We start from the raw sequence: 23,166 nt of genomic DNA on the forward strand, positions 1-23,166 counted from the left end.
TTTTACTAAAAGAGTAATTTCCTCTAAAAGAGCAAACACAGCGGCGTTGAACGTCCTTTTAAGGACGCGTCTTTTTCAAGATGCCTTTGATGTGTCGTTCCTGGATGCGGTACAGTGCTCTCCGCTTCAGACGGCCACAGGCGCTGTCTAGTGTGTTTGGGCCGTGATCACACCGAGGCGCCGTTTGTGGATGGTTCATGTTCTCACTGCACAGTGGTCCCTTTAAAACTTTTCCAGAGGCTCCTGGGGCATATGGCGTCCTCCGCGGCGGTCGCGCTGTTGGGGTTGATGCATATGAGACCACTCCAGCACTGGCTCCAGACTCGAGTCCCGAGACAAGCATGGCACCACGGCACGCATCGGGTAAGGATCACCCCCGCCTGCCTCAGAACACTCCGACCCTGGACAGACCTCTGCTTTCTATGGGCAGGAGTGCCCCTGCAGCAGGTGTCCCGATGCGTTCTGGTCACAACCGACGCCTCCCGGTCCGGGTGGGGTGCCGTGTGCAGCGGGCATGCAGCAGCGGGCCATTGGAAAGGGGCCCCGCTGTGTTGGCACATCAATTGCCTGGAGTTGTTGACCGTCCTTCTTGCTCTCAGGAAGTTCCTCCCGTTAGTTCGGGACAAACATGTCCTCGTGAGATCGGACAGCACCACGGTGGTGGCATACATAAATCGCCAAGGCGGCGTACGCTCCCGCCACATGTCACAACTCGCCCGCCGTCTCCTCCTATGGAGCCTGCAGCGACTCAAGTTGCTGCGTGCCACTCACATCCCCCGGCAAGCTCAACGTCGTAGCGGACGTGCTATCACGACAACGCCTGCCCAGCGGGGAGTGGAGGCTTCACCCCCAGTCGGTCTAGCTGATTTGGGAACGGTTTGGCAAGGCCCAGGTAGACCTGTTCGCCACCCAGGAAACCTCCCACTGCCAGAGGCTCCCCTCGGGACAGACGCACTGGCACACAGCTGGCCCTCGGGGCTGCGCAAGTACGCATTTCCCCCAGTGAGCCTTCTTGCACCGGTGCTGTGCAAGGTCAGGGAGGATGAGGAGGCCACCCTACTGGCCCACTCGGACTTGGTTCTCGGAACTCAGGCTCCTCGCGACAGCTCCTCCCTGGCGGATTCCTCTGAGAAAGGACCTCCTCTCTCAGGGACGGGGCACGCTCTGGCACCCGCGCCCAGACCTCTGGAACCTCCACATCTGGTCCCTGGACGGGACGCGGAAGAGCTAGCCAGCTTACCGGCGACCGTTGTGAATACAATCAACCAAGCCAGAGCCCCCTCTACCAGGCACCTTTATGCCCTAAAGTGGCGCTTGTTCGCAGATTGGTGTTCTTCCCGAGCCGAAGACCCGCAGAGATGCGCGATTAGGTCAGTTCTTCTGTTCCTACAGGAGAGGCTGGACAGGAGGCTGTCCCCGTCCACCCTCAAGGTGTATGTTGCCGCTATCGCCGCCCACCATGATCCTGTAGACGGCAAGTCTTTGGGTAAGCACGACCTGATCCTCAGGTTCCTGAGAGGCGCCCGGAGGTTGAATCCCTCCCGGCCAAGCCTAGTTCCCTCCTGGGATCTCTCGGAAGTCTTGGCAGGACTCCAGAGACCTCGAATCAGTTGGACTCAGGGCCCTCTCTCTTAAGACGGCCCTGCTGATCGCGCTCGCCTCCATCAAGAGGGTCGGGGACCTGCAAGCGTTCTCTGTCAGCGACACTTGCCTGGAGTTCGGTCCGGCAGATACGTCTGTGATCCTAAGACCGCGACCGGGCTATGTGCCCAAGGTTCCTACCACACCATTCCGAGATCAGGTAGTGAACCTGCAAGCGCTGCCCCGGGAGGAGGCAGACCCAGCCCTTTCGTTGCTGTGTCCAGTGCGCGCCCTGCGCATTTACCTGGACCGCACACAGAGCACCAGACGCTCTGAGCAGCTCTTTGTCTGCTTTGGGGGACGGCAGAAAGGGAATGCCGTCTCCAAACAGAGGCTCGCCCACTGGGTTGTCAACGCCATCACACTGGCTTATCACACCCAGGCCGTGCCCCTACCCTTGCGGGTCCGAGCTCACTCAACAAGGGGTGTTGCGTCCTCGTGGGCACTGGCCAAGGGCACCTCCCTAGCAGACATCTGTAGAGCCACGGGTTGGGCAACACCCAACACCTTTGCGAGGTTTTGCAACCTCCGCGTTGAGTCGATTGCGTCTCGTGTTTTGTCAGGTCCGAGCCCGTAGAACTCGGTAACATGTAGACCGACCGGCCGGGTGGATCGCTTGCGCCCAGTGCCCTTTTCCTGACGTCAAGGTAAAGTAGTGCGCCTTCTTCCCAGGGCGCCCCACTCCGAGTCGGGCCCCTGGTCGATTCCTCCCCAGCCCTCCGGGTCCACGGTTCAGCGGAGGAACTCGCCGACCCAAGCCACTGCGGGTACCCTGATGGCTACCCTGTACTGGTATAGGTGCTCCACAGGTAAGGCCTCCTGCTCGGACTCCCCCTGTGTGTACCCCCGTGTCTCCCTTAGGCAGTTACAGCTGCCTCGGTCGCCGTGTTGTAGCAACTCCCCCCTTTCGAGGCTGGATCTACCACCGCACCATACTTTCCACACGAGCCCTAAGACGGCCGTGTGACGTGTCTACCACTTTTCCTCCCCAAGAAAAAGGGCAGGTGTGGTCTCCGCAGGGTCTGGGTAAGACCCCCTTCCCTATATGCGTGTAAGGGCCCCGGTCGTAATTGCTCTATGCAAGAAACATAGAGAGAAAAGAGGCCCAGCCAGGCTGGCCCGTTCCCATGTTGGCAAACATTGCCTTGTTCCCCTCCCAGGGTAACTAGAAGGACACCGATATTCTTATGGGGCATTGGGGAAGGGTACGTGCAGCCAGGTACAGACGATGCGCGGCACTGGATGAAATCCCTGCCCGCCTCTGTATCGCCGGTTCACGTACATGGTTCAGCACATGGCAAGATTGGAATGGGTCCCCTAGTGTCGCTTCTCCGACACAACGTGGAGAGAGCGACAGAAGGGGAACGTTTGGTTACATACGTAACCAAACGTTTTATCATAATACATGTCCAAAATAAAAACAAAAAACTAAAATAATAAAAAATTATTATTATTATTGACATTTATTCTCTGAATCTTACAGTTAAATAATTATTAAATGTATTTTTATACACAATTTACAATCATATTTTATCAAACTACACATGACTAAGACTTTATAGATATTACAGTTTCATTTTCTGTTAAAGAATGATTTTCTCTAAAGCTGCTTTGAAACGATGTGTGTTGTGAAAGGCGCTACACAAATAAAAGTGACTTGACTGTATACATTTAGACTATATAAGATAAGTTATTTAACAGGGGCGTAGCAGTCATTTTAAAAGTGGGGGGGACACAGCTATCAGAAGGTGGCTCGCACAGACCCAACACTTACAGTGCAGTATTAATATATTACAGTATATTTAAAAAAATAAGTATCATATAAGTGTTATATTAATATGTACTTATTATATACTTTTAATATTTGTAGTACTTTAAAGATACTTTCAAAGTATAGCAAAATAAGCTGCACAAATAAATGGCATCTTGTGGAGCACTTGCTTCTGTTGCACACATGGCAATAAAAGACTGAGCACAAGCTGGTCCTGAATAAATTATTTAATCAATTACAATAATGACAATTGTGCACGTGCACAGTTTAAATTTTTTACTCTGTGCTTATGTACTGTGGGATTTAAATGTATCCAAATGGCTTGCGTGTTTTGATTAAACACGCGATTTGACTCGTCGCTGATGTCATTGAGATATCTAGAATGTTAAATATCTGTACCTGTCTGCGATTCCAAATTGCGCAATGTGAAATATGTTTTGACTGAATATAACTGCAGCGTTGACCTACAGCCAATGAGAGAGCAAGAAAAGGGGCACGGGAAGTTTCAATGTGAGTCTTGAGGTACCTGCAACAGGCTGCGGTATCGATAAAGTCACATTGGACCGAAGAAATGGAGGAATAATTAGTGTAACATTGGCAGGAGCACCAGTGCGTATTTTATGTTTCCTCTGAACTGTAGCACAACCGGGTGGAGAAAGAGAAGAGTTGGAGAGAAACTGCCAATTCTCTTGGACAGTCAGGTAAACAAATAGGTCAGTTTTTCAATAGGAGGTACTTTTTCATATTGTAACCAATAAAATATATAATTAAAAACATACACATATTCTGAAATGCATAACATATGATCATGCATTTGTTTTCGTATCTTGTATCACTTCTCGCGTGTACTCTGTTGTGAAACTTAATTTGGAGTCCAGGCAGAGTCGTCAGGGATTAGTCAATAGTGAAATGTTTTGTTATGTGTTCACCCCTGTCGCCGATTCATCGTGTAATTTGAAAACTCTACGACTTCCATGACAAGACAGACAGTTGTGTAATATAAACGGTACCGTGATCTGACGTCTTTGAAAGTCGTGTAGTGTGTAGGAGCCATAAGTTCACCAAAATTCGTTCAGATGCATTTAATGATTCAGTGACCATTTCTGGTGGTGCCAGAAGGTGTCAAATGAGTGTCTTGAGTGAAATGAGCTAGTCACTGAATCAATTATCAAATAAAATTGTAATTCTTTGAAATGTGTATGTCTACAGGCCTACTTTTGTTGAGGATTTAAGCATTATAAGAATAAAGAAAAACGTCATGGTTACTGTTGTAACGTCCATTCCCCGATGGAAGGAACGAGACGTTGTGTTGATTGTAGTGACACAAGGGGTCTTTTCTGAGAGCCTTGCGTACCTCTGAACTTGAATTTGAGAAAACGGCAATGTCAAGTTTGAATTTACATGCCCCGCAAAAAAGGGAGCGGGCGAGCGAATGCCAGACAGGTTTTCACTGAGGACCCGAGATTAAGGTTACGGCGCATTACAGTGGTAGAGATAGTGACGTGGCAAGGAGAACACAACATCTCGTTCCTTCCATCAGGGAACGGAGGTTACAACAGTAACCATGACGTTCCCCTTCTGTTACTCACTCGATATTGTGTCGAGCCAGGTCCAAGCAGGCTGTTGCGTGCTAGAAGCAGCTGGGTCGGCTGTACATAACCCTCCCCAAGGCCCCTAATAAAAGGTGTCATATACCGCTCTTAGGTTCCCCGTACCCTGAGGTTGTAGAACCTAGCAAAGGTGTTCGATGTTGCCGAGCCCGCTGCTCTGTAGATGTCTGCTAGGTATGTTCCATGTGCCAGTGCCCACGAGGATGCCACACTTCTTGTAGAGTGTGCTCGAACCCGCAAGGGGGCCTTCAACGCCAGCCGGGTCGTCCTCAATCCTGTGGGAAGAAGGAACGACCCGGGGGTGGCTGAAGTGGCTTTCTATCGTGAGAAAAGAAAGCTGTGACCGCAATATTACTCGCACTGAGAACATGAACCATTCATAAAACACTGCCTGCGTGTGCTCGCAGCCCAAGCACACGAGACACGAGACTTTTATGACCGTCAGAAGTGGAGAGAAATCGACCGCACACAGGAACTACACAGCGCCGATCATTAAAAAGACGCATCCTGAAAAGGACGTTCAACACTTGCTTGTGTATGTTGCTCTTTAACCAGAATCAAACTCTTTTAAAGAAAATAAACGCTTTCAGAGAATCAAACTCTTTTATAAGAGAAGCGCTGTCGAAGCGCCCAGGGGCAGAGTCTGCACAGCGTGCAGAGAGGAGAAAGCCGCTGGAATGCACCGTCAGATCCAACAGCAAGCTCTCTTGCAGAGGTGGTGAAGCAGTTGCGCACACAGCTCGCTGAACACACAACCGTTCGGCTCCGAAGAAAAAATCTGTGTGGCATTCGCTCGCCCGCTCCCTTTATACCCGTATGTCCGGGGGCGGGGCATACAAATTCGAGGCCAACTTGACATTGGCCTTTTCTCAAGTTCAAGTTCAGAGGTACGCGAGGCTCTCAGAAGAGACCTCTTGTGTCACTACAACGTCGAGTGAGTGACCGAAGGGGAACTATAATTTCCCTACAGTTTGTGAACTGTGAAGCATGACTTTTATCAAAAGACAACAATAATAGTCTTATAATAATCATAATGAGTTTCAATAACGTCCATTCATTTTTATGTATAAAAATGCATGTCTACATTTCTATTGACTCCAGTAAAATGCATGTGTTCTAAGAACACAGATCTATCTAACAGTTTGTTGACAGAACACTGATATTAAACGGATACAGCTGATATTAAAAATAGCTTTACATATTTAACACTGGCAAAACCAATTGGCAAAATGAACCGATCAAACAATCACAAACTTAATGTAAAAAGCATAACTTAAAGAAGACTCGTGCGCTGATATAAACTCCTCTTACAATGTGTTATTAAAAGAAGTATTGTTCTAAGTATTGATTCTGCAGTGCATTTCACGTAATGCTGCCAATCATGAGCAATATGCCAATAAATAACTCTCATTGGTGTGTTCATCATCTCTGGATTATTAATTTAGATCAACATCAATGCAGATTAAAAACATGGAAAAATGAGCATTGTTTAAAGCAACTTTGTAGAAATAAATGGAGCCTCGTTGATTAGACTGTCTGACTGACAGCCTATTATGTAAGGGTTGTTTTGGCTTATGAAACTCACCTGTGATTGGCTGGATGGATACAAAGAATACTGTATACAAATCCACCATTTGGACTCAATATGGGTTTAGTTTAAAATAGAGCAGAGTACAAAATCACCATTTTAAAGAGTCTGTCTGCTGCCACGCACTTGGTCTTTAATCTTGTTCGGTGTTTCTAGCATTTGATTAAGATGACTTGAGGCATGAACAAAAAGAAAATGCTATGATTAAAAGCTGCAGTCAAACATGGGAATAGAACATTTTTATTCATAATCTATGCGATTTAGTGGTTCATTTACATATCTAAATGATTTACATATGGTACAGAGACTCTTTATTCATAAATAATTTAATATTGCAACATTTCCTGAAGGATAAGCTCATCAGGGCCACATTTAACTTTAATTACTCTGTAAAAATCTCTGTTATGATTCAATAACTCTGTCTGAAAACTCAATGTTCATCAACAGATTGCTGAAATGGAAAGATCAACAGTGGACAAAAACAGCAGATGAATGGGGGAGGGATCTATCTATCTATCTATCTGGTTAAATTTACAATAAGGGTCTATTAATAACCATTAGTTAATGCATTAGGTAACAATAATCAATATATTTTAACAGAATTTATTACACATCAATTGTATACCAATATTAAGTAATCTTTGATAAAAAATTATTTAAAAAAGTTAATTAAATGAAGTAAAAACTTCAAACGAAATTAAATTTGATGGAATTTTGTTATGAAATTGAAAAGCATAAATCTTAAAAATAGGCTAAATTAGTGGCGTAATCATGGTTAATTTTCATTTTAAAATACAGTATTTTTCATTGTTAGTACATGTTAGTTCATAATGCCCTTTATTCATTAACCTATGCAACTGTTAATGTAAAAATGTGTTACTATGTGTAGATATTAAGATTTACCCTACATTTATAAATGCTGTGCCAGTTTTGTTAATTGTTGCTTCATTTAACTAATGTTAACGAATACAACATTATTGAAAGGTTTTTATATACTGTGTGTGTGTGTGTGTGTGTGTGTGTGTGTGTGTGTGTATTTAGTTTTTTATATACTGCACAATTGAAAGTGTGATATTGCTTATATACAACAGTTCAATGAAGAAGTCAATATAAAACAATTAGGAAAAACTGAGTATGGTCATAAAAACGCATTTGTGCATGGAAATACGAGTAGAGATATTCCTCCCTATTTCATGGTAGCTGGTGCGCAAGATCCTCAATCGCTATAGAAACCGCAATCTCCTCCGCCATTTTGAACAGTATGTCCTCTTCAATGTGGAAACTTCGGTGAGAGACAAGCGACTTGAGATTGTGTAATGAATCAGTCTGTTGTGTCTCTCAGTTGTGATAAGCTTAAATTATGAATGTATTAGTTTAAAGCTGTATAAACCTAACTTTAGTAGTTTAGTAGTAATCCGAGTGATCACGTAGAGCTGAGGAATGAAAACACTGACTGATGCTGACTCACTGCTCATATTACACACAAAAAAAGTCTTCTGCTACCATCTGCTGGCTAAAATCTGTAATGTTACAAAAATAAATGTAAAGAGACACATCTAGCTCTTAACACATCTGAACTGCTCTTACAGTTTAGTTTAGAACACCACAAACACAAGCGGAGTGATACACACAGTGAAGCATCCTGTGAGTGAAGCTCATGGAACGTCTCTCGTCCAATCAGATTTGAGGACCAGATCTAGTTGTTGTATATATATATATATATATATATATATATATATATATATATATATATATATAGTACTGTGCAAAAAGTTTTAGGCACTTGTAAAACATGTTGCATAGTGAGGATGTCTTCAAAAATAATGCCATAAATAGTTTTCAATTATCAACTAACATCATACAAAGTCCAGTAAACTTAAAAAGCTACATCAATATTTGGTGTAACCACCTTTGCCTTTAAAACAGCCCCAATTCACCTAGTTACACCCGGACACAGTTGTTCTTGGTTGTTGGCAGATAGGATGTTCCAATCTTCTTGGAGAATTCACAACAGTTCTTCAATCTACGTATTTTGGCTGTCTGAACTGTTTCTGTCTCTTCATGTAATCCCAGGGGGCTTTGACATCTGTTGCAGAATTCCCTGCTCTTCTATTATATTCTATTTGCAAAAGTTATGTTCAGGTGTTTAAAATGTATATTTCCTGTTGACACACTAAATCTGAAGATATATATATAACAATCTTAAGACAAATGTTTTTGTGAAACATCTTATGTGTCTAACTTTTGCACAGTACTGCATATATATATATATATATATATATATATATATATATACACAGATCAGCCACAACTTTAAAACCACCTGCCTAATATTGTGTAGGTCCTCCTTGTGCTGCCAAAAGAGCACCAACCTGCATCTCAGGAAAGCATTTAGAGATAATATTGTTCTCAACACAATTGTACAGAGCAGTTATCTGAGTTACTGTAGACTTTGTCAGTTTGAACCAGTCTGGCCATTCTCCGTTGACCTCTCTCATCAACAAGGCATTTCCATCATCTGCAGCTCACTGGATGTTTTTTGTTTTTGGCACCATTGTGTGTGAAAATCCCAGAAGATCAGCAGTTACAGAAATACTCAAACCAACCCATCTGACACCAACAATCATGCCACGGTGCAAATCACTGAGATCACCCATTCTGATGGTTGATGTGAACAATAACTGAAGCTCCTGACCTGTATCTGCGTGATTTATGCACTGCACTGCTGCCACACGATTGGCTTATTAGATAATCACATGGATGTTTGTTGGTGTCAGATGGGCTGGTTTGAGTATTTCTGTAACTGCTGATCTTCTGGGATTTTCACACACAACAGTCTCTAGAATTTACTCAGAATGGTGCAAAAATAAAAAAAAGAAACATCCAGTGAGCAGCAGTTTTGTGGATGGAAATGTCTTGTTGATGAGAGAGGTCAACAGAGAATGGCCAGACTGGTTGACGCTGTGTTGGCGGCACAAGAGGGACCTACACTTTAGGCAGGTGGTTTTAATGTTGCAGATGATCGGTGTATATATACTGTATATATAAACAACTTACAATAAGCTGTATTTGTTAATAGAACCATACATTTTACAATGGTTTAAAACATGGCTCCTGCTGGGATATGCTTGAACTATGCTAAACAATTTAATACTGTAGGTTAGATTTAGGTTTGAGGGTTAGGGTAGGGAGGTTGGTTTTGTTGATTTAAAACTCAATAGTGCATTAACCTTAATAACCTCACCTATTCATCAGGAGATCATTTAACTCACTTTTAGTGCCTCATACACAAACATGTAATAAACCACATAATTTAGCATTTTGCAAAATTTCACTGCAGTCACGTATTTTTTATGAGATCAGGCTAAATGTAACTGTTATGTTGAAAATGAAATATGACAAGCTCAGATCTACCCTGAAAAATATAGTCACCATCACAGCAAGCTGCACGTAATAACAAAATGACGCCCACAATGCATTCGAGAGTGATTATCAGGCCCACAAAATGCAATGTGATTCATCTTATACTAATTAAAAAGCTTGCAAGCCAACATTAACATATTAATTGAGGTTCAAGGCTGTTCTGATGAGGAAATTCAAATGAGTCTTTCAGGAACAGAATAGAAATTGAGGTAACAGACACACACACACACACACACACACACACACACACACTGCTGTTGTACAAATGGCCTCATCTCAAATAGAGGCTCATACGTGTATGATCTGACATGCCTCCCACTCCCATTATCGCATGGGCATTTAGAAATGAAAAACCCATTTACTTCCATTTACATCCCGCTTGCCTTGAGAGAAAGAACTGCTGGCCCACAATGCACCCTTGCTTTGTCAAAGTGACAAGGTCAGTGGAATTACCAGAAAACATCTCACTGTGCTTGTTACAAGAGGCAAGCCGCAGCCTCTCTATGCCTTGTCATTTAAGAAGGGTCATTTTCCCATTTGTTAACGTGCTATATCTCACATATTATGTGTCTCGAAGGCGGCACAGTGAAACACTGATGTTTTAGTTAAAAGAAAATGACTTGGCCAGTCTGGCAATGCTTGTTTGATTGTATCTTCACCTGACGCCAGCAGGTTCATGGAGTCGCAGGTTTAGGCCATTGATTCGGGATAAGAAAACATTATAACTTCTTTCGACCAGGAGTAGTTGTGGAGTCAAGCTTGGGTAAGCGTGAAATCACAGTATAAAGAAAGAAGACCTCTTGTTTCGGCCTAGATTACCACCACAGCAGCCATAATAGCATCTTTCAGCAGGATGTTAGTTGGGATGTCATTGCAATACAAGATGTTTTGCTGTCTACGGTATCAGTGGAAAGAAAATTATAAAAGCCAACAAAGTCTCATGACAACTCGTAATATTTTGTACAAAATGGCACAATCATAAGATATTGTATGACTTGGCTCATACAAAAATGTATGATTTAAGCTCACATCCTATCCTACATGTCATATTAAGAAGAGTAGGGTGTCAGAATATATGGTTAGGTTTAGTGTTTGGGGCTAAGCTTAGAAAGAATAGTAATAACATCATAAGTTGGTTCGTTTATTTTATAAATATAAATATTTAATATAAGTGACTAAAAGTTGTACTTTTTTTACTAGCCAACTTACTATCTCGTACTTAGTAAGTTTGAGACCGATGTTTGGATGTATCTATTCCTTCAGAAAGGATATCATGTTTGACAGATATACAGTTTGTTTCACCAAACTATAATCTTAGGACCCGTGCACACTTCCTATGAAATCGAGGAATGAACAGGTGTGACGTCATTTAGAACAAAATCTTGCCCCAAAAAAATATTTTTTAATTTGTTTCAGTGGTTTGTAACAGTTCTTCAGGGCAACTTTTCAGGAAAACTTCATACTGGCTGGTAAACACCTTCTTACTGCCATTGGTTCACGTCATTGGTTGGTGTGACCTGAAACTCCTCCTACTTTCAGGCTGACAACTAATTCCACATTGACTGATCTTAACTGGCTGAATGTTAGTTAAGATCAGTCAACATGAACACACCGGTGTGTAGAGGTATTTGTAAAATTACAAACATTTCTACGGTCGTTCGCATAGAGAGATTTTCCAAGAACATGTCAAGCGTTTTTTTTTATTTAGTCTACAAAGGAATATACCCAAATGCTCTTAAGTGCCCATTCACTCTGTTGTTTGATATGCTGCTTCACTCGTGAGCCGTCTGCAGTAAAATCCATACACACATCTGCCGGAAGTAAGATATTCCTGTCATCATTCTTTTGTCTGTATTCTACCCATTAACACTCTTTTCTATATCCATCTTTACAGTAGTATCAGTGTCATCATGATTTACAATAACAGAGTGTTATCAGTGCATATTATGTCAGCGTATAGTGTGCATTAGCGCCATCAATGCAAAAGGTAAACATTATAAATTACACATTATCTACTTTTCATATTTTACTTTAAATCATCATCAAGTAGTTAAAGCAGCTTCTTTTACTGATCTCATGTGAATTCTACTCATAGAATGAGGCATGAATTCATTGATGACACATTTGAATGTCATATTAGTTGATATTTTACATGTAGTCTTGAGAATCTTCATATTTACATGGACCTCTAAACGCATCACCCAGCAGTATGGTGGTTGCAAACAGTATGACATTGCTCAATTTTCTAACTTCTTTTTGGCTCTGAGCAAAGAACGATGACGCTCTTCGGGTGAGTGTGCTGGGGCCTTTAAGCTCACAAACATCAATTTGCATGATACTGAAACTTGATGCAGATTTTTCTACAAATATCCACTTTTTAATTCTCAATTGTGTAATATAGAACAATGTCACAATATGGTTAACAATTTAAATGTTGTTCCCTAATGACAAATAAAACAAATATGATATTCATTAACATAATCGCGAGCCAGGCGGATGGAGACGAAGCGCACATTAGCTTCTGTCAATGGGAGGTCGTTAATCACTTAAAAGCCGGGACTCCCTGCCGAGTGAATGGTTCCAGCAACGGAAAGCACATCAAAACTGTTCTTCAAAATTCTGTTGCATAGGTGGAGCCTTGTGTTCTCATCAAGTGACCAATGAGCTTTTTCTCTTACTGAAGAACTGACAAAACATCATGCTTATATAAACATTTCCATTGTGCTCAGCTGCATATCATCACAAACGCTGATTGTAATTCAAATTGACTCTATCACCAAGCGTTTTTCCTGCCTTTTTTCCTACACTAAAATGACATCAGAAAATGGATGCAACTGTCTGTTTTTACTGAACATACACTGACAATTGTGTTCTACGGCAAGCCTCGAGGGGATAAATACACAATCACACTCCTTCACATGGTAAAGTTATTCCATTAATCGCACACCTGCCTCATTCGGAGCATTTGTTTTGGAACCTGGTGCGTTTTCTTCCTTGATTCGGTTCGTATAGGCATCGCACTCCAATCCGCACCAAAACAATTGGTCCGAGACCACCTGGACGGAGACGAAATCTGTAGGTCAGCTCGTAATTCATCATCAAAATGTGGATATAGCCTTTTGGCAGGTAGTCTATTTTATATAGGTAAATCTTCTCGATTGCTTCTCTCTTCTGTTAATGTTCAATGCAGAAATAATGCAAAAGCGACTAATGACAGATAAAAATAACCATAATGGAAATTTGACAGTTTTGGTCTGTTTTAAAATATCACCTTTTGAAAGTGAAACAAACCATGAAGAAAATGCAGCATTGTAAGTATTTCTGCCCCTGTTGGAAACAATCAAGCAAGCTATATGTCTGAAAACATCCTAAATCACTCTATTACAATTGTTTATGCTCACACGGTTTTTATTTCGGTGAGCCCCACATGATAGGGAATCACAGAGGCAGAGTTGCAGTGAGTCGGTATGTTTGTCACCCCTCCACCATTTTGGCTGACCTTATCAGCAGGTGATGATACTCAGCTGAAGACTTTCACTGAGCAAAAACAACAAGAGCTGCTGAGAGGATTACTACAAGCTGAGAAAACATGATGCAGCCAAAGCCAGAGAGATGCCTCATGCGTACGAGTGCTTGAGTAATGCTGAACATACAAGTGCACTAGTACAGTAGTAGTGAAACAGTGCACTGGTACAGTAGAAAGTGAAACAGTGCACTGGTACAGTAGAAAGTGAAACAGTGCACTGGTACAGTAGTAGTGAAACAGTGCACTGGTACAGTAGTAGTGAAACAGTGCACTGGTACAGTAGAAAGTGAAACAGTGCACTGGTACAGTAGTAGTGAAACAGTGCACTGGTACAGTAGAAAGTGAAACAGTGCACTGGTACAGTAGTAGTGAAACAGTGCACTGGTACAGTAGAAAGTGAAACAGTGCACTGGTACAGTAGTAGTGAAACAGTGCACTGGTACAGTAGTAGTGAAACTATGCACTAGTACAGTAGTAGTGAAACAGTGCACTGGTACAGTAGAAAGTGAAACAGTGCACTGGTACAGTAGTAGTGAAACTGTGCACTAGTACAGTAGTAGTGAAACTGTGCACTGGTACAGTAGTAGTGAAACAGTGCACTGGTACAGTAGTAGTGAAACTATGCACTAGTACAGTAGTAGTGAAACAGTGCACTGGTACAGTAGTAGTGAAACAGTGCACTAGTACAGTAGTAGTGAAACTATGCACTAGTACAGTAGTAGTGAAACAGTGCACTGGTACAGTAGTAGTGAAACAGTGCACTGGTACAGTAGTAGTGAAACTATGCACTAGTACAGTAGTAGTGAAACAGTGCACTGGTACGGTAGTAGTGAAACAGTGCACTGGTACAATAGTAGTGAAACTATGCACTAGTACAGTAGTAGTGAAACAGTGCACTGGTACAGTAGAAAGTGAAACTATGCACTAGTACGGTAGTAGTGAAACAGTGCACTGGTACAATAGTAGTGAAACTCTGCACTAGTACAGTAGTAGTGAAACAGTGCACTGGTACAGTAGAAAGTGAAACTATGCACTAGTACGGTAGTAGTGAAACAGTGCACTGGTACAATAGTAGTGAAACTATGCACTAGTACGGTAGTAGTGAAACAGTGCACTGGTACAATAGTAGTGAAACTATGCACTAGTACAGTAGTAGTGAAACAGTGCACTAGTACAGTAGTAGTGAAACTATGCACTGGTACAGTAGAAAGTGAAACAGTGCACTGGTACAGTAGAAAGTGAAACAGTGCACTGGTACAGTAGTAGTGAAACTATGCACTAGTACAGTAGTAGTGAAACAGTGCACTGGTACAGTAGAAAGTGAAACAGTGCACTGGTACAGTAGTAGTGAAATAGTGCACTAGTACAGTAGTAGTGAAACAGTGCACTGGTACAGTAGAAAGTGAAACAGTGCACTGGTACAGTAGTAGTGAAACAGTGCACTGAAATAGTGCACTAGTACAGTAGTAGTGAAACAGTGCACTGGTACAGTAGAAAGTGAAACAGTGCACTGGTACAGTAGTAGTGAAACAGTGCACTGGTACGGTAGTAGTGAAACAGTGCACTGGTACAATAGTAGTGAAACTATGCACTAGTACAGTAGTAGTGAAACAGTGCACTGGTACAGTAGTAGTGAAACAGTGCACTGGTACAGTAGAAAGTGAAACAGTGCACTGGTACAGTAGTAGTGAAACTATGCACTAGTACAGTAGTAGTGAAACAGTGCACTGGTACAGTAGAAAGTGAAACAGTGCACTGGTACAGTAGTAGTGAAACTATGCACTAGTACAGTAGTAGTGAAACAGTGCACTGGTACAGTAGAAAGTGAAACAGTGCACTGGTACAGTAGTAGTGAAACTATGCACTAGTACAGTAGTAGTGAAACAGTGCACTGGTACAGTAGAAAGTGAAACAGTGCACTGGTACAGTAGTAGTGAAACTATGCACTAGTACAGTAGTAGTGAAACAGTGCACTGGTACAGTAGAAAGTGAAACAGTGCACTGGTACAGTAGTAGTGAAACAGTGCACTGGTACAGTAGTAGTGAAACTATGCACTAGTACAGTAGTAGTGAAACAGTGCACTGGTACAGTAGAAAGTGAAACAGTGCACTGGTACAGTAGTAGTGAAATAGTGCACTAGTACAGTAGTAGTGAAACAGTGCACTGGTACAGTAGAAAGTGAAACAGTGCACTGGTACAGTAGTAGTGAAACAGTGCACTGGTACAGTAGTAGTGAAATAGTGCACTAGTACAGTAGTAGTGAAACAGTGCACTGGTACAGTAGAAAGTGAAACAGTGCACTGGTACAGTAGTAGTGAAACAGTGCACTGGTACGGTAGTAGTGAAACAGTGCACTGGTACAATAGTAGTGAAACTATGCACTAGTACAGTAGTAGTGAAACAGTGCACTGGTACAGTAGAAAGTGAAACAGTGCACTGGTACAGTAGTAGTGAAACAGTGCACTGGTACAGTAGTAGTGAAACTATGCACTAGTACAGTAGTAGTGAAACAGTGCACTGGTACAGTAGAAAGTGAAACAGTGCACTGGTACAGTAGTAGTGAAATAGTGCACTAGTACAGTAGTAGTGAAACAGTGCACTGGTACAGTAGAAAGTGAAACAGTGCACTGGTACAGTAGTAGTGAAACAGTGCACTGGTACAGTAGTAGTGAAATAGTGCACTAGTACAGTAGTAGTGAAACAGTGCACTGGTACAGTAGTAGTGAAATAGTGCACTAGTACAGTAGTAGTGAAACAGTGCACTGGTACAGTAGAAAGTGAAACAGTGCACTGGTACAGTAGTAGTGAAATAGTGCACTAGTACAGTAGTAGTGAAACAGTGCACTGGTACAGTAGAAAGTGAAACAGTGCACTGGTACAGTAGTAGTGAAACAGTGCACTGGTACGGTAGTAGTGAAACAGTGCACTGGTACAATAGTAGTGAAACTATGCACTAGTACAGTAGTAGTGAAACAGTGCACTGGTACAGTAGAAAGTGAAACAGTGCACTGGTACAGTAGTAGTGAAATAGTGCACTAGTACAGTAGTAGTGAAACAGTGCACTGGTACAGTAGAAAGTGAAACAGTGCACTGGTACAGTAGTAGTGAAACTATGCAGTAGTACAGTAGTAGTGAAACAGTGCACTGGTACAGCAGTAGATTTGACACTTTCCAAAGGAAATATAAGCGATGCTTGCCATGGAAATTTGAGATGTTAGGCTGGTTTGGGTGGTTGCCAGGGTATTACTTTGTAGATGCTAAGGTGTTCTAAATTATAATATTGCAATTTGGTTGCTATTGTGTTCTGATTGGTTGCTAGGACATTTCTAGGTGGTTTGCACTGTGTTCAGTGTGGTTGCAAGGGTGTTGATATGCAGTTGCAAAGGTGTCCTGGGTGGTTTTAGTGCATTGCTGATTGGTTGCTTGGGTATTGCTAGGTGGTTTCTAATGTGTCCTGGGTGTTTGCTAGGGGGTTGCTACGCTGTTGTTAAGGTGTTCTGAGTGTTTTAATGCATTGCTATGTGGCTGCTAGAATGTCCTGAGTGGTTACTATGTTGCTTCAAAGTTGTTCTGATTGGTTTCATGTGTTTTTATGCAATTGCTAAGGTGTCCTGAGTTGTTTGGGCATAGTGGTAGTTAGAACATTGTTAGGTGGTTGCTGAGATGTTGCTTGGTGGTTTCTAGGGTATTCCAGGTGGTTGCTAGTGTGTTGCTATGCTGTTGTTAAAGAGACGCTACAAAAGCTGTTCGTTTGAATCACTTTCACACAAATCACTTGACTACTATTGGTTAGGTTTAGCTTAAAGTTTTAGGTTAGGGAGGTACATTTTAGGGTGCTTTCACACTGGCAGTTTAGTTCAAAACAGAGCACGGTTCGCATGAATAATTGGTAATGTGAAAGCTGTCATGTGGACTGGGGTGCGCACCGTGGTACTAAACTCGAGATTACCTGTAGGAGGGGGTCTGAGTTCGGTTACAATGGAACTGTTGCACAATTCATGTGAACGTGAAAGCAACTCGGACTCGGGTAGGCACTCGTTCAGGAAGTAAAGTAACCTGCGCACTCGTTTTAGCCGATGACAACGTCATTAGTTGACAACCCACAAGGATTCACACATTCCTGAAAGTCCCAAAAACATAATGACACCACAATGACATACAAGTACAATCAACACTATAAATACTGTCTGTCTGTCTGTCTGTCTATCTGTCTGTCTGTCTATATATACACCTTATAATTACGATTATAGTTTATAAATATAGGGTATAATAGGAGATGACACTGGTGATAACTTCACCTTGGACATGACCGTGAGTTAGTGTGCCGTGTAAACAAAGATGCAAATGAATTCCTTGCAATCAGCTGTCTCCTGTTTGTGAGCAGCAGTAAGCGCCTTCCCCTGGACATCTGATGAGTTACGCCATCAAGCGCACATGAAGGGCACCAAAAAAACGAAAAGTATGATGAGTCGCGTTGTGTTCTCCATGCATGTTTGTGATGTTGTTAGATAACGCAAATGGACCGCGGTTCGATAGAATCAAGTAAGTGTGAAACCAGACCAACGCTGCTGGGGGCACTGGGAACAATCGCACTAAGAATCGGACCGCAGCAAACATGCCAGTGTGAAAGCCCCCTTACTCATTATAACCTCTATATACTGTAATATTCACCTTAAAAACCTTGTCTGATTATGACACCATTTCACTCACTTTTGGCACCACCCGCTGGACATTTCACTGGGAAACTGCAGAAAAATGTGTAATTAAGAATGTGATTTCGTTTTGCATAAATGTTTCCATGATCATGTTATGTTCATGAGATCAGGCTGGCATTGCTATGTAGTTGCTATGATGTTGCTAGGTGGTTTCTAGGGTGGTCTGGGTGGTTGTTAGGGTGGTTGATTTCTGGCTTAAGTCAAAAGAGCAGAGCCTCAAGTGTTAATATAATGATATTCTAGTTTCTACTATAGATATGGCTCAGGTCCTTATTATATATATGATATATCTTTTATCATTCATCAGAGAGGAATATGTTAATATAAAACCTGTGAGTGTGAGTGTGTGTGTGTGGGTGTGTGTGTGTGTGTGTGTGTGTGTGTGTGTGTGTGTGTGTGTGTGTGTGTTAGGCACTAACTTTGCTTGAGATGGCCTCTTCACTGATCAGTGATATGGTATCACTCTTTAATAACTGCAGGTCATTGCCGTTGAGTTCAGTGCCATCGCTAAGACAGGCAGTGCGACTTGATTTCGTGGGCGTCATGTTCTCCGATATGCACTCCACCAGGTCTGATGAGACCTGAAACACACACATCCACACACTCAAAATGTCAAAGAAAATTAAAAATTATGTCACCAAATGCAATTGAATGCTTTTATAGAATTTCTCTAACAGTTTACATTCTGGATTATTTTAGATTTAAAGGATAGTACACCCAAAAAAAAAATCTGTCTTCATCTACTGACTATCATGTTGTTCTAAACCCATATGACTAACTATCTTCCGTGGAACACAAAAGGAGATGTTAAGCAGAATGTAATTAAACAGAATTTTCATTTTTTGTTAAACTGAGGTCTATTGCTATCACATGTGCTGATAAACACATACAGTCATTTGGCTCCTCCCTCAGTACTGTACAGGACAGAGTGTATAAACAAACATATTTCACCTTATTTTTTTTGTGTCATAATGACAGACAGTGTTTTGATTTACTGAATTGAGTTTCAGTTTAGGTGCTTACAGTTCAAATGAATCTGTCCAACAACAAGTCTAATGCAAACAAAGAAAAGTCTGATTTATCAGTTTTCCACATCAAGACAGTCCGTCAACATGAAACAAACTTCAGCTGTCAATTTCAATGAAACATAAAGTCTTTCAGCTCTGCTTGACATCCCTGAAAATTCCCTCATGTGCAGCTATTTATTTAAAACAAGGATTTTGCAGGCATGATGAGAGTTACATCTGTTTGTGCTATGTTAAGAATGAAAATGTTTGCTTTATGTGTTGTATGAAATTAAAGGCCAACAAAAAGACACAGGAAACAATGTAATATCTCATAGAGATTGTAATTACGCAGTAAGAGGCCCTCGGGAGCTCATTACTGAAACACTCTCATCACACAAACCCTTTATAAAAACACACACTAACACTAAGGCATTTTAGTGAAAGAGCATCAATCAGTCAGGGCAGGTCATTTCTCCGGAGAAACAGCACAGGGGCATCTTTAGATGATTATGACACCAATTCACACTTTAAAAGGTCTAACTCTCAGACTGACAGCCATTACAATAAAGTTGATTGATAATCACAGTTTAAGTTACTATGAAAGGACTCAATAAAATAAAATGAATGAACAGGGGGAAATAATCTGATAATTTTGGGTGAATAACAGTGGCTAGTTTTCACCCAAAAATCAAAAGATAGAGAAAAAAAGGTGGGAAAAATGATTTAGTGCTATTAAGATGTTAGCATTATGACAATTTTCATGTTTATTTCATAAAATTGAGCACAGTTTACCACCAAATTAACCCCAAAATTCTCTAATGCAAAACAGTTTAAACCTCATCCTCTCCGGACACAATATTTATTTATTTGTTTAAATTAGCATAACTTCAAATGCTATCATGATGTATAAATACTTTTAAATTGAAATAATATAAAAAATATTATTACACATGTTAGTTATACATTTACACTGATTTATTATTATTATTAGAAGTTTAGTATTACAGTAATGAGATTGTTTTATTTGTATTATTTAAATGAAAAATAGGTTCTTTAATCAAACCTTGACATGTTTCGTAAGATTAACCCAGTTAAATTGACTGAAGGTCATTATTGTATCTCATAAACAATGGAAGCCAGATCCCACCTCTGAATAAATCATTCTGACTTTTATCTCACAATTGTGCCTTTATTTCTTGTGATTGTGACATATAATGTTGTAATTGCATGATATAAGCTTGCAATTGAGCAAAATAAATGTAGAGATATAAATTAAAGAAGAGAAATAAAGTTGTGATACAAATTCGCAAATCTGAGACATAAAGTTGCAATTGCAAGATATAAAGTCACAAATTTTATATCTTATGATAATTTCAAAGAAAATTACGTGGCAATTGCGATATTATAAACTCGCAATAGTGAGAAATAAACGTACAATTACGAGACATAAATTGGCAAATTTGAGAAATTAAGATGCGACAGCAAGATACAGTATAAAGTCAAAAATTATATTTCATAATAATTACGAGAAATAAAGTTGCAATTGTGATATATATAAACTCGCAATAGTGAGAAAAAACTCGCAATTATGAGATATAAAATAAAATCTGAGAACTAAAGTTGCAATTGCGGGATATATTCAAAAAGTCGCAAATGCACAGCCAAGTCTTTTAGAGTGAATGTTACTATATCTTCTAAGTTTTGCTGCAGTTTCCTGGTGAAATAAACAACATGATCACACGGTAAGTCGGCATGCTGTTTCCGAAAGTTCTGGTACCCTAGGATAAGCAACAGTATGCCAACTCACTGACATGCCCAACACTTTAACTACAACGCATCTTTGAAAAACAATGCATTTTAATGCTTGTATTACAAACCCACCTACATTTACAAACTTATTCCAGATTGATTAGCTTGCAGGGTAGCTCACCTGAAGGAGTGTTGGACTTTGAAGTCAAAAGTCTTGCGGTTCGATCCAAACAAAGCACACAAGATGACACGTGAAAAGAAAGTGTCATAGAAGCAACATGAAATGAAGTGGTTGTTAGGGTTAGGTTAGGGTAAAGATGTCTGTTTTGTTCACCTCTCATTTGCATTTAGAACATTATTGGTTGGTTTAACTTAAAGTTTTAGGATAAGGAGGTACATTCTACTCATTACAACCTCCATCTTATATTCAACTTAAAAACCTTGTCTGATTACAACACTATTTTATTTGCATTTGGCGCCCCCTCTGGACATTTCACGGCAGCCAAATGTGTAGTAAGGCACGTCATTTCCTTTTGTAAAAAATTTGCCACGGTCGCGTAATGTACATGAGATCAGGCTGCAATTGTGATGTACAGTGTATTAACTCACAATAATGGGAAATAAACTTGCAATTACGAGATATAAATGTGGCTGGTGGGTTGTAAAGAAACAACACAGGATACAAAAATATATTTTGAGGGTTTCATTCTAACGGCTGTTGGAAAAAGAGAAAAACAGTGGTCGATGGGCAGTATAGTAAAACATTTAAAATAAAAATCAGAAAATGCTTTGAGTGGTTTAAGCATGTGATAAATGCACAAAATGCTGTGAATGATGTAAGCATGTATTAAGGTGATTTATGCTGAAGCATATGGGTAGGCTAATGCCCTGTTTGTATTTTGACATTAGTCTCTACCGTATTTCGTCATACCGTGTTTATTTGTTCTATTGAATTTTTTGTATACTTGTTATTCCTTTAAAACAGCCCCATCGCACTATATATGATATATTTTGTACCCGTGTTGTTTCTTTGCAACCCAGCCCCAAAGTCACAAAGTTTATATCTCATAATAATTATGAAAAATAACGTCACAATTGCGATATATATAAACTTGCAATATTGAGATATAAACTTATAATTGTGAGATATAAAGTCACAAATCAGACAAATAAAGTCGCAGTTGCAAGTTTATATATCACAATAATGACTTTATATCTCAGAAATGAAGTCAGTATTGTGAGGTCAGAATTAGCTTTTTTTATTACATGGTTGCATTAAGGGAACATATTATACAGTATACTGTGCATGTCCACAAGGAAAACGTTTTCTACAAATGACAAATGGTTTTATAAAACTAGTCAATTTCAGTTTTTCACAATTCTAGAGTTCATTGCTTATAGTTTCATCTGTCTGAACTGAGGTTTTTCAGTTTCACATTATTGCTGTCATTTATTCAGATATAATCCCACTCAAGGACAAAAGTTATTACAGGGACAAAAATGCAATATCTACATTTCATTGCAGCTCCATTTGTCTCTCAAACATGCAAATGTGCTGCCTGTACACTTTTCATCTAGTACAAGATTCTTCAGTATTGTTCTATTTTGGTTCAACCAAAGCAGCATGTGCATTGTTGGCATCAATTTCATGTAACATTACCAGAAAACATGAGAACTACCATCACATCATTCTTTTCTCTAGTCCTTTATTGTGGACACGTTCAGTCTGAGGCCTAATTAACTTTGCAGGTATTCATGTACTGGCGAGAACAAACTAAAGCTGTTCTTTACTGGTTTTGATCAGTATCGTGGAAAAAGAGTATGTAGATCTGCAGGGGAGTGAACAATGGCGTGAACGACAACATGAACATTGTCATAATGACCATCTCTGATTATCAAACAGCAATACACTTCTAAAGACTCTTCACACATTTTAAGATCCAAGAGTCAACTGAATTGCTCAAATGAGGACAGCAGAGAAATAAACTTGGGGGGAGGATGTTGAATGTAAAATAACAAGAGAATCTTGTGTCAACAGCGGCGCATACATCTGTGACAAATCAAAGAGAATAAACAGCGCTGTGATTTCCTTGCACCTTGACAGGCCGAGAGGAAAGCGTGTTTCTGGCAGCTGA

General features: G+C 40.8%; 1 protein-coding gene across 2 annotated transcripts in view; it reads right to left on the reverse strand.

The window, feature by feature from the left end:
* LOC127640083 (ankyrin repeat domain-containing protein SOWAHB) overlaps positions 1 to 23,166 on the reverse strand; it is a 121,238-nt gene that overhangs the window by 62,682 nt on the left and 35,390 nt on the right. For both annotated transcript variants that reach the window (XM_052122476.1, XM_052122477.1), the window contains exon 3: positions 18,695 to 18,856. In XM_052122476.1, the coding sequence (XP_051978436.1) occupies positions 18,695 to 18,856 (162 nt within the window). The remainder of the gene's footprint in view (positions 1 to 18,694; positions 18,857 to 23,166) is intronic.

Source organism: Xyrauchen texanus, chromosome 49 (assembly GCF_025860055.1).
Source record: "Xyrauchen texanus isolate HMW12.3.18 chromosome 49, RBS_HiC_50CHRs, whole genome shotgun sequence".
Taxonomy (NCBI): domain Eukaryota; kingdom Metazoa; phylum Chordata; class Actinopteri; order Cypriniformes; family Catostomidae; genus Xyrauchen; species Xyrauchen texanus.